The sequence below is a fragment of the Aptenodytes patagonicus genome, chromosome Z (genome assembly GCF_965638725.1).
Source record: "Aptenodytes patagonicus chromosome Z, bAptPat1.pri.cur, whole genome shotgun sequence".
Lineage (NCBI taxonomy): Eukaryota > Metazoa > Chordata > Aves > Sphenisciformes > Spheniscidae > Aptenodytes > Aptenodytes patagonicus.
In genome coordinates, this window is record NC_134982.1 from 39,793,489 (window position 1) to 39,811,174 (window position 17,686).

The 17,686-nt window shown below is 39.7% G+C and overlaps 1 protein-coding gene across 1 annotated transcript in view; it reads right to left on the bottom strand.

Moving 5' to 3' along the window:
- Positions 1–17,686, bottom strand: part of PCSK5 (proprotein convertase subtilisin/kexin type 5) — a 267,689-nt gene that overhangs the window by 11,240 nt on the left and 238,763 nt on the right. The window contains exons 27-30 of the mRNA XM_076361658.1: positions 16,574–16,774; positions 3,291–3,374; positions 2,574–2,769; positions 58–275 (exon numbers count right to left, since the gene is read on the bottom strand). Of these exons, the coding sequence (XP_076217773.1) occupies positions 58–275; positions 2,574–2,769; positions 3,291–3,374; positions 16,574–16,774 (699 nt within the window). The remainder of the gene's footprint in view (positions 1–57; positions 276–2,573; positions 2,770–3,290; positions 3,375–16,573; positions 16,775–17,686) is intronic.

Below are 17,686 nucleotides of genomic sequence, written 5' to 3' on the forward strand. Positions count from 1 at the left end.
GTCTCTAGACAGATCCAGATGGGATTTTAGCCAAGTCAAGACCACTTCTTTTAATACCTTTGCACGTTTGATTGTGAATGCACTCCTGACACATTTCAGGGCAGTGTTTGCAGATTCCTTCAGAGGCAAAATGCTTCTCTGAACAGGTAGGTTTACATTTCCACTGCTCCAGAAGCAACGGACTTTTACAGGACAGGCATTTGGTTGCACTTCCCATGCATGTCTTACAGGATCCACTGCATTCCTTGCAAGTCTCAGAATCATTAAAATATCCCCTATTGAATGAAAACAAACACAAAGCAAACTGCCAGTCAATGTATAGTTATCAAACAGTCCAGACTATAAGAATTATGAGTATATATGAGACTTTCCCAGCACACACATTTCAGTGGAGCAAACAGGTTTCTTACACAATTTGTTGCCTATCCTCCACTTACATCCCTTCTGTCTGTGAGCAGAAAATGTGCATGGTTAGTGCTATGAAGGGAGTCTGGCCTTCCTTTGTTCTTGTACCTACTCTAAGGGATGTTGGACTTTCTTTCTTGCTCATTTCTTGATTTTCCTCTTATATAAGATAGGAAGATCTATAATGTTTGGGAGAAGAAAGATGCAATCTCTAGTCTTGCACAGCAGACCCTCAACAGTGATATCAGGGAAAGACAGAATTCTAAGTATAACCTCGGTGGCCCTAGAGGGGAGAAAGAGAAGAGAAAACCCTGGAAGTGTGAAGGCTGGGAAGAATAAGGGGGGGCTGGGATTAAAAAAACCCTACAAAACCAGGATGCTTAACTAGTACCCATGTTTAGTGACAGCAATCTAGAGAAAGTGAAGAGGGAGCATGTTTTACTGGTATCTGTGGTGTGAGAGCAACTGTAGACAACCATGGCTGGGACTATTAGTCATAAAGAAAATGTAGGAAAAAATTGCACCTATATTTCAGGAGAAGAGGGATAAAAGGAGAGGCGGAATGCAATCCAATCTGCCTACACTCTCAAACCCAAAATGTTAGAAGGTTAAAGGACAAGCAAGTCCACGTTTTGAGATGATTGCTAATCATATGTATACAGCCATTGATGAAAACTAAGGAGGAGGTTGACATAGAAAGTAGTCTCAGAACGTGTACTTCACGTTAACAAGCTCATTCTTCCCTGCAGAGGGTGCTTCTCTTTTCCTTCTTGGACAGGATCTTTTCAAAGAAAGGCTGAGGAGATGCATTAGGAGCAAGGTTAGTGAAAAGATAAGAAGAGCTGTGCCTGCCATCTATTCTCGTCTTTTTTTTTTTCTCCTAACCTTTGTCATGATCCTGCATCTATTTCTCACAGTCCTGTCTTCTTCTCTTGTTCCAGTCTTGAGTACTCTGCTAGCCCAGTCATTCAAAATCCTCTGTCAGAAATTATCAGTGCAGCAAGTCAACCCTTTCCATCCCCTACAGCATATCCCAAAACTCAAAAAAAACCTAAAAAACCCCTCATATAATCCTCTGCTCCAGTGGAGAGTAGTTATGCCTCAAGAACTTTGCCTCAGAGGCTGAAACCAGAGTTTAACTCTGGTGGACTTTGCTGAATGATGTCTGGGAAGCCATTATTTATACTCTGGAATTTGGAAAAAAGGGGGATAATAACAGCTGAAAAGACTAGTGAGATATGAAAAGGTTTAATTTTGTTATACTGACCCTGTGTGGGATGTGGGGAATGAGTACTAAGAACAAACATATTAATGCCAAAACATTATCTTTGCATGTATGCCACAATTTCTGATATTAAAAGTTGTTTCTGGACTGCAATAGGCTTTAGTGCAATTACTTTGCATTTACTGTAACATTTGATGATCAGAATCTGTTCCACTGGCCCTTACTGACTTATTTGACAAAGTTAGCAGGAAAGTACTGCCAGGGAATTTGTACTGATGGTAAGAAAATCAGGAGCTGCACATTTTTCTAAAGAAAAAGGTTAACCAAGCAAGATTTTCATACTGCATAGCACAGATTTTATCTGTATATACAGGTATGATGAATGCTGATGAAAAAAGCACAGAAACAGGAGAACCTGATCTACTCAAGTGCCTGATCTAATATCCATCGCAGTCAAATGGGAATCTTTCTTTTTGAATTCCATTTATTACAGGAAAAAGTAAAGAATATAAGCCAAAGAGAGAAATACATCACTAAGTACTATATTTCCATATCAGGACTCTGATACATCCACTTTCTGGGTTCACACCCTGCTCTGTACTACTTTGAGGAAGGAACAAGTTAGGAGAATGACTAGAGGCTTATTTTCAGTCACCATAAAGAACCGTCCTGAAGTACCATGGTCCTATTGAAGTCAATGGGAGCTGTACCATCCGTCATAGGATTTCATGCCTATTTTCACTTTTGATTTTTCACTTTTTCTCTAAGCAAGAGAAAATGCTGTTTATTCAGGCCAGCTGAAAATGGCTTTTATCTTGTGGTAGTTTCTGGTAGCCTAGGTTACATTAAGGTCTCTATTGAAAGGTTTGTAATGGATCTGAACTTTAAAGAGAAGGAGCACAGTGAGAAAATAAGGAGCAGTTATCCAACAGGAGTTACTTACTCAGGGCATTCCTGTAAACATCTGCCTTTGTGGAGGAAGAGCGGCTGGTCCTGTTCAGCCTGACACTTCTGACAGTGCCAGTGGTCGGAGCACACCTCACAGCCATCCATGCACATCTCGCACTTTCCACTTGCAACATTGCCAAAAGTTTTTTGCGGGCACAGAGAAACACAGGTATCATGGAAAAGAAATTTTCCTGGCAAAAGAGCAACCCCGGTGGGGAAAGGTACCAATTAGAAGTGTATTTAAAGGATTCCTGCCTTGGATGGCTATAAAAAAAGCTTTCAACTTCCTCGAAATTTAACTTTTTGATACTTAAAAACATGGATAAAACATTCTTTAAGCCATTTCCCAAAGTAGTTTGCTCAACCTTCACTGAAATATAAGGTTAGAAGGAATCATCAGGATTATCTAGTATATCTTCCTGAATAAATTCCTATTCAGTAATTCCTGCGTCATGTCTACAGCTTTTCATTGAAAAGAAAGAAAAGGAATAACATCCACCTAACAATTTTTTTACCTGTATTGCCAAGGGCATGTGCTTACTTCCTAGCTGATGCCTGACTTCAGCTGGCAATTATCTGATTACCTGCCTATGCTTTAAGCTGTCAAAGAACTTTCTAGTGACCATTGATGAAAATATTCCCTGGAAGTGTGTAGGATACAGAATATTTTAGCCTCTTGCAAAACTTACCCAAAGAAGCTGAAGTCTCTTACCTTCTGGACACGAAGTACATATGTCAGCAGATTTCTCACAGGTTCTACATGAAGGGTCACAGGACTGCAATTTGTTTTTTGCATCTGGGATGAAAGGAAAAAAAATTCCATTTTTTTACTATCTTATAGGCTTTTTTTGTTAATTTCCCCTCCCTTTAGGAGGGCCATTTCCTATGGCTTTTTCTAAGCTGTTTCAAAAATGTAGCTCTGTGAATTTTTGGAACTCACAAAGTTGAAGACTTTGACGATTTTGTTCAACTCCACTCTCTTAAATGATGTTAAGAGTTGTAATAAAGGAAATTGTAAATGTTATCCTGAGATTCACTAAGGCACTGTTCTGGACTGCTCATCATAAATGAGAACAGTAATCTATCTTAATAATGTTAGTTTCAATGTAGTGCTTCAAAACCAAATCCAGATCTGTAATCCTAATAGATTGCAAACAGGAACAGTCAGAAAGTATGTGGATTTGGGTGACTTGGTGTAGTGAGGTATTTTCATGGAGATTTTGTACTAGCTGGTTGCAGAACACCATTACCCTGTGACTAAGAGAGAAAACTCTGAGTAGAAAGGAGAGAGAAATGAGTGTTTGGAAAGAAAATCTGTTAAATAGTTCTCCCCAAAACTGTTGCCAGCTATTTCCCTCCAAAAGGAAGAGTCTGATGTCTGTCAAATGGAGTTTTTATGCCTGTGGAAAACTAAGACTTTGGTTATGCTTTGCATAGACTTTATTCAACGTGTTACTCAGCTCTAAAATGACAAGGAGATTCAAGGATCATACTTAATACAGAGAAAGTCTGCCGTCCAATGTGATAGGTTTCAGCATGCAGCTGTGTATTTTGATCCAAGTAACTATAACAACGGCTAAATGGATGTCTGATGAAAAAGTAATTGTGGGCCAGCGGACAGAAGACAATAGTCTTTTGATTTTGCTGAAAATAAAAAATAAAGAATAAATTGGAAGTTGGTTGCAGGTTGAGCTTTGCACCTCAGTTAGCACATCCAGCTCATCCTGCCAATTAAATATGTATGATTTCTGGAAGTTAATGACTGGCTGACAGTATTCATTAGCTACATGCAGCATATCACTACACTTTTTTGTTCTGCTTGTTATGGCAAGGTAGTTTAAAATGTTGACATTTTGAATGAAAGTCATGAAAGCAAATGCTTTGAGTAAAAAGAGGAGGGAGGAGAACAGGAGACATTATATAGAGCCCCTTCCCACAAGGGGAAATGGTGGGCATTTTGTTAAGCAGAGGGGCACTCGGTAGAAATGTGGGTATGTGTATAACATGGCACAGGGGCAGAAGAAGGAGGACTAATAATAAAAATATTAATAATTTTTATTATTTATAACAGTACTGCTAAATGAGCTGAGCCATAGCTATCTCAGTGAAAGAAGTTGGGTCCACATTCAATGTGGCTAGGAGATGGTCTATAACAATACGTCACATCCACATCTGACTCTACCAGCAGCTCAGAACATCTTAAAAACTGTCTGTGCTAAAAAAATCTCTCAATATGCTGTCCCTGGCTAGAACAAGAACAACTCAGGAGGGTCCCGGGACAGCACAGCAGAGCAAAACCTGGCTGTTTAACAGTAGGGCACTCAGCAAGGACATGGTTAGTCATTCTTTGCCAGGATTACGTGTGAATACTCCTTGCACAGGGTAGTGAAGGCCTGTACTGTTGCAACTCTTGTTGGTAACTAGCACAATACTAAGCAGCTCCAGTGTCCTGGTTTCGGCAGGGATAGAGTTAATTTCCTTTCTAGTAGCTGGTACAGTGTTTTGGATTTAGGATGAGAACAAAGTTGATAACGCACCGATGTTTTAGTTGTTGCTAGGTAATGCTTACACTAGCCAAGGACTTATCAGCTTCCCATGCTCTACCGACTGAGAAGGCTGGAGGTGCACCAGAAGCTGGGAGGGGGCACAGCCAAACTGGCCAAAGGGACATTCCATACCATGTGACGTCATGCTCAGTACATAAACTGGGGAAAGCTGGCCGGGGGGGCCGCTGCTCGGGGACTGGCTGGGCATCGGTCAGCGGGTGGTGAGCAATTGTACTGTGCATCACTTGTTTTGTGTATTATTATTATTATTATCATATTATTATTATCTTTTTATTTCAATTATTAAACTGTTTTTATCTCAACCCACGAGTTTTTCTCACTTGTGCTCTTCCAATTCTCTCCCCCATCCCACCGGGTCGGGGGGAGTGAGCGAGCGGCTGCGTGGTACTTAGTTGCCGACTGAAATTAAACCACGACATCCAGATATAACAGGAGATTAGGAGAGTTTTCCTTATCATCACCTTTCTGGCTACAGCATCTCTTCCCTCCCTGAGCAAGGGCCCAAGAGTGTTTGCAGGGTCCAGGCACAGGCCATAGGATCCGCAGGATAATGTACATAACAGAAGCAAGCTCCACAGTATCAGGGTGAATGTGGATTGTGACAGTCCACACTGGAGACTGGGTGTGCACAGTCGGAGGCCAGTGGATGAAGTATTAGACCCTTGTGTCCACCCTGCAAGACAGCAAACAGCTTTAGCATTGGCTTTAGTAGCCAGAAGTGTTGATGGCCATGGTGAGCCAGAGACCCATCAAGGACCAAGACAGGTGGGGACAGTATTTCAGTAAGTATCACCTGAAGACAATTTTCAACTCCAAAGGTACAGAGGCCTTCTGGAGGTAGAAAATGCCTGAAACTGATTTTGAGATGTGCAGCCTCAAGCACTGATAAACAACTGACATAAAACCCCCGGGTTTGAGTACACAGGAAGGCTGTGTCACCTTCATGACTTCATATTGACCATAGCTGAAGCTAAGAGGTGTATTATCAGGTAATCATCAGTGTGCAAAATGAAAACCTCTGGAAAAGCTCTTTGGAAAGACAAGAACAAGTGGGGAAGGTACAGAGTCCCTGGCTTGTGGAAGAAGAAAAGGTGGAAGTGGTGTATAAGCTTTGGGAGACCCAAAGGTGGAGGGGGAGGGATTGACTATTAAGTAATCTCTGAAGTTGCAGAGGTGGGAGCACAGGGGTAGGTATTGATGAAGGACTGTAGAGACACAAGGAGACCTCAGTGTATGAAGTGAGTTCAGTGCTACCTAAAGCAGCAACAAGTGCCCCATCTTCTGGTATCAACAGCATAATTGGGGCCTCAGTGCTGGGGCTCTTTGCAGTGGGATTCCTGCTGCTGGGGAGGCAGTTGTCAGATTCATTGAATATTTAGGGTGAAAGGAGATTTCTTGAAAATCCTGATTAGGTTCTGTACTTTGCACTATCTGTGTCTAAGTTATATATTTACATATAGATTAATGGTTGCATAGTTTAGGGAGTGAAGAACTAGAGTTACAAAGTAATTTTAAAATACTGTTTTTAGTTGTCTGTAAGTTTCGTCCTTCTTGAGGAGAACGAGCATTTTGTTCTGCTTTTCTTAGCCCTTTTAAGTGTGTGCATGTGGATATCTTGTAAGGCTTTCTGCAATAGCAGGTCCTATGAGTTTAGGTCCTTTCTGTCTCTTGCTGACATATTTTCTATGGCTTTTTTTCCTGCTGAAGACCTATTTTCTATATTTCAGGTTACAACATGCTGTTCCAAGAGGATTCTAGTATGTTTAAATGCCTGACTGTAGAGGGAAGTTCGAGTCTCTCTCAAGCCTCTAGATGTACCTAACCATATATCACACAAGTGTTTTCAGTTTGCTTATCCAAATAATCCTCAAAGTAACGTGCTGGTGACCATTGCTTACTCTTGTGAGATGCAGAAATTCACTGTCACAAGATTTTTTTGGAGAGACTACTCCTTAGCTTCATGTTTTTTCCTGACTCTTCATTATTGAACAAATCCTTAAAGAGTGTCCGTCTTGATGTCATTTGTAAGAATATAAGGAATACTCTGGAAAAGCTGGATGTTTGGTGTTAATAGATTTTCTATTCTCCTATCCTTAAATATGCAGACCTTCTCTCTTTTTCTGAGAGAGATCCCCACTGGCCTGCAAATCCTAAGATTTTTCCCTTTTAGAGACTAGTCATTTGGCACTCTCTGAAAAAGAACATTGAATAATTGATGATATATTGCACAGCCATGTAGTTTTTAATTAATGTTTTTCACTTTGCCTCTAGAACCTTGGCCGAAAGAAAGACCATCTGTTCCTGATGTCTGCCTGCAGTTGCACATCCTCTGTTCCTCCATCAGTTGCTTTGATAAACCTTCAGAATTTGTCAAGGCAGACTTCTGATTTTCCCACTGAAAATGTCATTGGCCTTTTTCTAAATATGCAGTAAATAACACAAATTTTCATTTCCCTTTTTAGCAGCTTTGCATCCAGCTACTTTACCCTGGCTTATGTTTTATTTTTTTAAAATCCCTGCTGGGTAGTTTTAAGTGCTGTAATTTAATACCAGTTATGTGTGTGAAGAAGCAAGCCAGAAATATTACTGAAGTATGTGTTGCCAGGGGAAAAGGACCTTGATCCTGGCAAGAGAGTTGGTGTAATATAAAAAATAAATAGCAGGAAGGTAACGTTAAGCAGAGAAGTTGTTAACTACCGCTGAAGAATGTTTAAACGACCTCATTGTTTCAAAAACATTTCAAGCCTTACAATTAAAAATAAAGATCTTTTTCGGTGAAGTGCTTTCTATTTCCATTTAATCCTCGCCCCTTTGGCAGCATTTGTTGTTTTCTGTAATACGTGCTAGTCACCACCAGAGGGGAACGTACACAAGCAATTGGGCTTCTGATAGTTGGCACGGGAGACAACCTTTAGCTTTCCAGTCAAATATAACCGCTTAAATGCCCCCACTTTAGTATCGACAGAAGAAATCTTACCATTTTTTTTTTTTTTAAATTTTGGACAGTTAAAACGAGTTTTTCCTGTGATAAAGCTGTTACTGACTGGAAATAGGCTTTAATTTACTAAAACAAACCCCAACACATGTTTAGAATAATGTGAAGTTTTTAAATGTAATTTTCTTGCATAGCAAGAAGTTCCCCAAATGGACAAATATGATGCAAGAGATTTTTTTACAGAAACCTGTGCACACTACTTCCAATAATGTAGCCAGAGCTTTCCAAAGAATAGCCTTACAAGGCTGAAAAATGGTCATGTATTTCCTTGGTCTTTGGACTGATGATAAATGGAAAGCTTGGAAATGACTGGTTTTAGCTGTTGGGTTGTATTTTGCTTTCCCCTAAAGGATGCCATTCTGTACTTGAGGATCCAACAAGCTTTCCTATAAAATTTCAGTCTATAGCTCTTATGGTTGCAAATGAGACTTGTAGATGTAGAAGCTATAAGTCTATGATACAGAGTTGTAAACCACCCATAATCTAAAAGTGGGATGGTGACTCTGAAAAAGCACTGTATTTTATTATTATACTGTTCTGCTCTTCTTTTTTTAAAGGCCAAAACATATGACCTTTTCAGACCTACTGAGTTGTTTTTATCCTGCCACTTGTATTTTCTTGTGGTTTTTTTTTTTCCAAACAAAACCACCTTCTACTTAAACACTATTCAGCCAGAATCTGACTCAATGTCACATTGATTCTTGTGTCTTTGTCAGAATGAGTAACAACTTTGACACACACCCAGCTCAGTCTCTCCTATTTCTTTCTAGAAACTGAGAAACTGAATCACACTGTGCCATTTCTTGAGCTAAGGTTTACTGCAGCTCTGAAGCTACCATAGTGCTCTTGCCCATTCAGTCTGTTCAAGGGATTATCGAACTGGATGGGTGGGGTAAGACTGGAAAATATATTTTTTTCTATTTTCTTTTCTCATTTGGGCTTGTGCAAGATGAATGAGACAATGGCAGACTTTCTTGAGACCTAGTACTGTAAGACTTTTAACTGTGAACCCAAACTGAATTAAGGAAAAAATGAGTGAAATTCTAGCTCCATTTAACACAATGTTCCCGTATTTCCTTTCTTTTTACTTAAGTGATCTTACTTTGAGCTCACAGAATTTTTCAATCTGATTTTACAGAAAGATTAAATGAGTCCTCAAAAATATTCAGGGTGAAAAGCATAGGTCCATGTGGAAAGAAGTGTGGTCCTCTTCACATGCTCACCACTTGTTCTGGAAAATGTAAAGTTTAATAAAAAAAAAACCAACACGAAACCCTCTACAAAACCTGAGGACATATGAGCAGAGATATGGCCATATCTAAAGCGACATGCCTTTTAATATAATAGCATTTGAAGTACCTTATGGTCCCTCCTTAATTTCATTTAAACACACAACTGCATTATAAGAGTTTTTATTAGTATATACTCATCTGCTTTGTGCTATCCATCTTGCTCTCTCTACCCACTCCTTATGGACAATGGATATTTATGCCAGGTAGTACAAGCAGTAAGTGTTCAGATGAATAAAATATGGTTTATTTTCTTCATTTTAAATCTTATTTATTCACGCTTTTCTATGAGTAAAAGGAGGACTTAAAAATTTGTATTTTTAAGTTGCTATCATAGAATCATAGAATCATTTAGGTTTGAAAAAACCTTTAAGATTATCAAGTCCAATCAATCTAGCACTGCCAAGTCCACCACTAAACCATGTCCCTAAGAGCCTCATCTACATGTCTTTTAAAGACCTCCAGGGATGGGGACTCCACCACTTCCCTGGGCAGACTGTTCCAATGTTGAATCACTCTTTCAGTAAAGAAATTTTTCCTCATGTCCAATCTAAACCTCCCCTGGCACAACTTGGGGCCATTTCCTCTCGTCCTAGCGCTTGTTACTTCGGAGAAAAGACTGACCCGCACCTCGCTACAACCTCCTTTCAGGTAGTTGTAGAGAGTGATGAGGTCTCCCCTCAGGCTCCTTTTCTCCAGGCTAAACAACCCCAGTTCCCTCAGCCGCTCCTCATAAGACTTGTTCTCCAGACCCCTCACCAGCCTCGTTGCCCTTCTCTGCACACGCTCCAGCACCTCAATGTCCTTCTTGTAGTGAGGGGCCCAAAACTGAACACAGTGTTTGAGGTGCGGCCTCACCAGTGCCAAGTACAGGGGCACGATCACTTCCCTACTCCTGCTGGCCACACTAGTTCTGATACAGGCCAGGATGCCATTGGCCTTCTTGGCCGCCTGGGCACACTGCCGGCTCATGTTCAGCCGGCTGTCAACCAGCACCCCCAGGTCCTTTTCCGCCAGGCAGCTTTCCAGCCACTCTTCCCCAAGCCTGTAGCGCTGCATGGGGTTGTTGTGGCCGAAGTGCAGGACCCGGCACTTGGCCTTGTTGAACCTCATACAATTGGCCTTGGCCCATTGATCCAGCCTGTCCAGATCCCTCTGCGGAGCCTTCCTACCCTTGAGCAGATCAACACTCCCGCCCAACTTGGTGTCATCTGCGAACTTACTGAGGGTGCACTCAATCCCCTCATCCAGATCATTGATAACGATATTGAACAGAACTGGCTCCAGTACTGAGCCCTGGGGAAAACCACTTGTGACTGGCTGCCAACTGGATTTAACTCCATTCACCACAAGTATCAGAGTAGCCCCCTGTATATATTTGTAATACCAATATGTTCTAGTTAGAAAGACATTGACTTCTACAAAGAGTGTATTTTTACAGTGTATTTTATTGTCAGACCATGGCACAATTGCTGCAGTGAGGCATGCAGAAGGAAATGAAGTGCCATGGCTGTTTGTAACTGCAAGCATATTCCTTTTAGAAGGTGACCTGACTAACTTTTACACTGTGTAGTGGGATGTGATTTGACTGTGATCCAGTTGAGATGCTACTTAGTTTGTTAGATTTTATTCTGCATGTGGCATTGGCCTTGTGAAATTGATACAGTCATGAATAAAAACACAAAAATGGGTTATGTATCTCCATGAGGTAATTACAATTACATAGACATGGTAAAACATAATGAAACCAATATACATATGTAATAAAATACTAGACCTATCCCATTTTGAAGACTTACATGAACTGTAAATTTAAGGAAACTATAGGAGTGCTGAGAAGTAAATCACAATCCCCAATAACCGTTAATTCCCAATCTAGTTATCTTGTAACAACCATAATATTACTTTACAAACAAATAGCTGGAATATGAAATTGGCATGCCGAAGAACATATGGGATAATGAATCATTTTTGCTTGCCTCTAGCAACCTGAAATTTCACATATGGATGATGCTTAAAAAGTCTCCTAACTCTTCCCATGATGCTCTAATTCTGCACTCTAAATGTCATAACATTTTCACATTTGGTAGACTATGACCTGTTCTCTCCTGATGCTTTCTCTACTGTCTTCTGCCCACCCCGTTCCTTTTTTTTTTTCCCTTCCATATTCCAAGGCCTTTATATGCATATCTGCATAGCTGCATTAAAGTCCTTTTAAATAATCCTTTTAAAGCCTGAATTATTGTTTTGTCTCAACCAGTACATTTTTACTGTTTTTGTTTTACTCTATGTTTAGGAAAAGGAAAATATGCAAGATGGATGCAGTTGGTCAATGGCTGCTTGTGGGAGGTTGCTCTTATTATTGGGGGTGGTATGTAATAGTAAACAGAACCAGCTGCTATTTAGCTGCGTAATTTACTACAGCATATATTATCTGCATGTAAAGAAGCACATATCACGTTTTGAGTCTGCATCAGAAACAGACCTCATTCCATACCCATTTTTTTCCTTTTGTACTTTTCAGAAGAATGTGGTAGACTAAACCGTGTAACTGAGGAACGAATGAGTTTTTGGGGTACGGTATTTACAGTGAACAGGCAAAATGAAGACCTGATCATAACTTGCAAAATGTCTAATCCAGTTGAAAGGGGGTGTGTGTTCACTTGGTGAATCAAGCTTACACTCGTGTGTCTCCTGGCTTCCAAAGTCATTTCATCATCTGGTACATGAGATAAAATACAGATGTTTCACGCTAGAAACGCAGAGCTCAGTCTCTTTTTTTCCCCCTTTCTTGGCTTGCCCTGTCTTTTTAAAAGCCTGGATAACAGACATGGTCTGTTTCATTATTTCAGACCTGGATATGACTTATTAATGATTCCTGATATGAGTTGAACTGTTTGCCCAGCAGAGTATACCCCCAAAGTAAATATAATTTTAGAAAGTTGGTTTTTTATAGAATGTTTTGGTTGTTGGAGTGTGTGCTCATAAAAATTCATAAGACTGGTCTATTATTTATCCCTGCATAAGAAATAGAAGTGAAAGCTTAAACATGGAAAAAAAAGTGTGTTCCACATTCACAAAGGTTTTAATCCTCACCTAGATGGAGTAGTCTCTCAAATTGCAAAGAAGCTCAGACTCTATGTTGGTTTCTCTGTGGCAGGCTCTGATGTGCTGCCCTTTAATTTATGTTAGCCTTGGAACCAAACAAAACAACAGTGTTTGTTTCCCAGAACTCACTTTGTCTGTTATGGTACATCAACACAGTCACTAAAACCACAGTGGAACCCACTGAATCCATGTGGCTGGAAAAGCCAAAGAGAAATGGCTTCATTATTTGTAAATACAGTTCAAGGTCTAATACCTCAACTCTCTGTTAGTAACATTTCTAAAGAAAAAAATGTAAATAGCAGACTAACGTGGTAAAAGCTGATGTAAACTACCGGATTTGGAAATTTTGGCTATCTTCCTAGTTGTGTTGTCTTCCTGCATTGTCCGGAGCAGGGCATGTGCTGAGGATGGGCTTGGTGCGATCTCATCTTCATTCCCATGACAGGGGCGAGGTTGTTTGATCCTTGGCCTCCATGCCCAGCTCAATACCCCAAAGTGGGAGGACTAATAATTGTCTGGCCTGTATTCTTTAATTAGATTCTTTAATTCAGGCCACTGAAGCTCAGAGGCAGCTCTGTCATGGTGTTGCACCAGTGTAAAGGTGTTGAGGACACTGAGCACCCAGTGGAAGAAGCGTATATTGGTAAACAGACAGAGATGATGAGAGCCAAAAGCCACATCTCAGCCACAGTGGGCTGGTGAACAAACATGAAAGTATTTTAATATCCCCTGCAGAAGGGACAAGCTTCTTGGACCATGCCCGTGCTGCATGACAGGCTACCCTTAGAAACTGAGTTTGACGACAGATGAGATGGAAGGTCCTTATATTTTGCTAAGAAGAAATAACCCTGGAGAAAATCCAAGTAGCTATGAACAAGCTAAGGAACAAAAAAAGTAAACTGGGATAAAATACCTGAAGATCTGTCCAGAGGAAGCAGTGAAAAACTTGGAAAGATGCCATGAGTTTGCACCCATGTATGAAAGAAAAAGTATTTTCTCTATCCCCATGATCTTCTTTAAAATAAATAATGGAAAAGAGGAGGCCCAACAGAAATGCTTAAGAAGATCTGGAGAGGGATCATTGTTCCAGGCCCAGGCAGTTTTTCTGTACAGGTCTGCCAGCCAGAATCCTCACTGACAGTAAGTTTCAAGGAGGACAGATAGGTTTTCATTTTGTCCATTCTTGAACTGGTCCTATAGCATTGTTGAACAAAGCAATAAAAGACAGTGTCTGCCTCTCCTAAATTTTACTGGTTTTCAGAAAGCTTTTGACAATGAAGAAAATAATTGTAACAGATAGTGAAACTCTATTTGTTTTTCTTTTTTTTTTTCTTTTAAAATTGTCCACACATTATCAGGGTGTGAAATGTACTGCAGTCTCTAACTAGGAACTACCCTATTGGTGTGATGTACTGCTAGAGTTAAATGTGGTTTGGTCCTGCCTGAATCCTCTATTTTTTGTTAAGGATCTTCAGCGTGGAACAAGAATTTCAAATATAGATGGCACAGTTGGAAATCTGGACTCAGCTGATATCTGCCTCTTGAATGCATCATCAAAAGAAATGAGTGCAAGATTGATATTCTAGCCAAAAAAATCAACCGTTTAGATGTTGTTGTTAATTAGCAAATGAAAATGACTGTTATGAGAACCAGATGATCCTACAGTATCTGAGCAAGAAACCTCACAAACTGTTGATAAATGTAGTTATTCAGGGTGTAACTTCAGTAAAGACAGTGACAACTTCATTAACGTTGTGACTTGAAGGTTACTACTCTTTGGAAGCCTACCCTGCTGAGAAAAGGCTCAAGATATCACCAAGTTCAACATCACTTTCTCAGCGGTTACATGGCACAGCTGCTGCCACACTGTGGGAATCCCAGCAAGTCTATCTCGGAGAAGGTGAAGAGCCTCCAGCCAGGTTCCCTGGGCTCCCATCACCAGCTGCAGCAGGAATCCTGTGACTTTGGAGCAGTCATTAATGTTCAAGCCAGTACAGCTCTGAGAGGGATGTATCTTACAGTTCAAAATGCCCGTAAGTAAGGTGCATTTTAACTACTGGAAGGAAAGAGAAACGGTACGCAAGATAGAAAGAGGTTTCACAGCACAGCAATGCTGATATATACAGAACTGCATCAGCTGCCTGCTCAGAAGAAAAAAACTGACAATGAGTCACCTCATTTGACAGTGTGAGAAATAGATAACCAATAGATAGACCAAACTACACATGTGCTCTTTCCATGGCACTGATGTAGGTAGTCTCAAACTGAAAAAATACTTACTCATATGGATGAAACACAAGGAAATGCATGGAGGAGACCAACTTTCTATTAATATTTCTTCTTTTTAGGTCTCTCTGATCTTTTTCTGAAGTGAAGAAATGTTATTCCTTTTGATACAACATTTCTCCATAGATAGGCAATGAATAGAAATGGTCAATATTTTTTCTGAAAATATTTGTTAGTATATTTTAATTTTTAATGCAAGCTCATATAGATCTAAGGATAGTCATTCTTTGATGTGTTTGAGTCAAATAAAGACATAGGAATCAGAACAAAATTTGCATTTGATACAAAAAATAAAACTGGAAAGGATCTTAAGTAATCTAGTCTCCATTATTCCATTTGAAAGTCCCCTTTTTTCCAATGCCAAATCTAAAACTTCTTTTCTGGATTTTAAGTCCTGTTTAGCACACTTACAGAGACATGATCTATTCCATTCTTCTTTGTGATTGTGTTCCTCTTAGCTTTCTCATTTAGTCCCAAGCCCCTCATTTATCTCAACCTTTCACTGTAAATAATTTTTTCCCTAGATTTCTGGTAATCCTCACTGTTTTCTCTCTAATTGGTCCACTTCTTTCTTTAAACACTGTGCCCAAAATTGAATGTGTTTTTCCAGCTGATGCTTTACAACTATAAAGAGAGTGAAAGGATTATATGACACCAACTTTTCTCTTTGTTTACAGTGATCAGCAAAGCAGCTATTGAAACTCTAGAGGAAATTTTACCCTTTGTTGGAGGGTATGGCATACCAATAATTAAAAAGTGCCAATTGCAATCCTAACTATTGAGATTCCACATGCTGCACAGGTTTCACTTAAAAAGAATGAATATTCATAGCAAATGAGTTTTAATTTGTGTGCTGGGTGATAAATTCACCATTAGCACTGCCTCATTTGGTAACATAACCTATTCAATTGTACTTTATATAACTTCGTAATGGGAACAACAAATATTCTACTGCACACTTTTCATTTAACACTTTCTTAACAAGGAATTTGTGACAGTACTGGGATGCATTTGAAGATGGTTATGAAGCTTTAAATTTTAAAGCATTTTCCTTCCAAATACTTTATTTTTTTTTTTTGGAACAGAGAATTGTTTTTCCCATGCTATAGATGAGGGAACCAAGAAAGAACTGATTATTTTGTGAAGGTTATGAAAATGGCCAAGGTAGGACAAGCACTCCAGACTCGAGGATGTAATTCTATATCCTGTGTTAGGTCCCTTAGATATCGGTGCATACCTACACCGGGGGGAGAAAGGAAAAGAAGAGAGCTTGCTTTTGAACACACACTACACACACACACAGAGACACACACAGACACATAGTTGATTCTTTTCCAGTTCCTCCAACTTACATTCATTTCTGTGTAGGGAATCAATAGCTACAAAGCTGGTCTAACACATAGCCTATAAGGCTCCCAGTACTTTAGATAAGGAAATTCCAGTACCTTAATCTATTAGCTATCTTTTTCTTTTTCATCTTTTTATCTTTTATTTTTTAATCTTTTATCTATCCAGATAAGATAACTCCCAGATAAGGAACACCTAAGTGGTATTAAAATGTTACGCTATTTGCAGGAAGATGAATTTCACTCTCTGAAACCAGTGGTTTTGGTCAGTATATTTTTAAAATGACAATGAGTTTGACAAAAGTGCAGTTTCACTCAGGCTGCAAGATCTTGATATCCTCTTTCTAAAACTTTTGGTAGTCTTCACAGAAACAGAAAAGATTAAGGGATCTGTTTCAACTTACCACTCCAGAACTTCCCACTGAGCGGAGAATTTCTTGGGTTCAGACACTGCCCATGAGATAGCTGGAAACTGTTTTTGCACCCAGTACAGTTCTCGTAGCTGTACCCAACACACGTTGCACAGCTCCTGTGGCAAGGTTCACATTCTCTAGAGATGTCATCAGTGAAGAAGCCATGTCCACACTCACTCACACATGTGCCACCTGCAACAGAAACAGAGCCTCGCATCATGGTGTCTACTGACCCCTGTCAATCCTGACAAGGAGGTACCTCACCTATAGCATCTATCTGTCTCTAGCAAGAAACAGTTTAAGAAAAAAGCAGTATATAAGAACCCATGAAACTTTTTGTAGCTATATAAACTCTAATTTTTTAGTGTGAAACCTAAATTCATCTCAGTTGCTTGTGCAAACTTCACGACCTTCAAACCAATCTGCACTTAAATTTATATCTAGATGGGTTTTCATACATATCCTAAATCCTGACAGATACAAATCTTATGAAAGTCCAAATCTAGATAAAAATTTTATGGTTGAGTCCCAGTTTTTATACTGGCCCGATATAAAATCTTAAGTCCAGAATTCCCTAAGATTGTTAGATATATACGAATTTTGAGGAGTGGATGAATCTCTAGTTCCTGGTGAATATAAAGCTAAACTCAAGTAAATCTGATTCAATTTAAGGGTTGGCATACTGCAGCAAAGCCCCTAGGAGTTGTTACACTGATAGCTTTTTGAGCTTCCTCCAATTTCAGTTAAAAAAATAGTAGACCACCGGATCACCTCAGGTTGTGACCACATTTTTCCATGAGTGTGATGCTTTTGTAGTCCACTACTGGGCACCTTCAGCAGGCAATGCACAAGAATACCATAACCTCAGGATTTCCTGTGATTCATATTTGGCACCATGTCTGAACCAGATCTGCCTGATTTATGGCAGCTAAGAGATTCTTAGTCTTGTGTGAATCTGATGTGGAATTTAGTGGTTTTAACTGAGCTCATTTCAGAGTGGTTAAGGCTCATTACTTTATGTGGACCTGAAAGTCAAAGTAAAACTAGACTTGCGAATAGTAAGGAAATGCTTCCGTGTCTTTCTGTGAGTTAAAAACCGCCCCT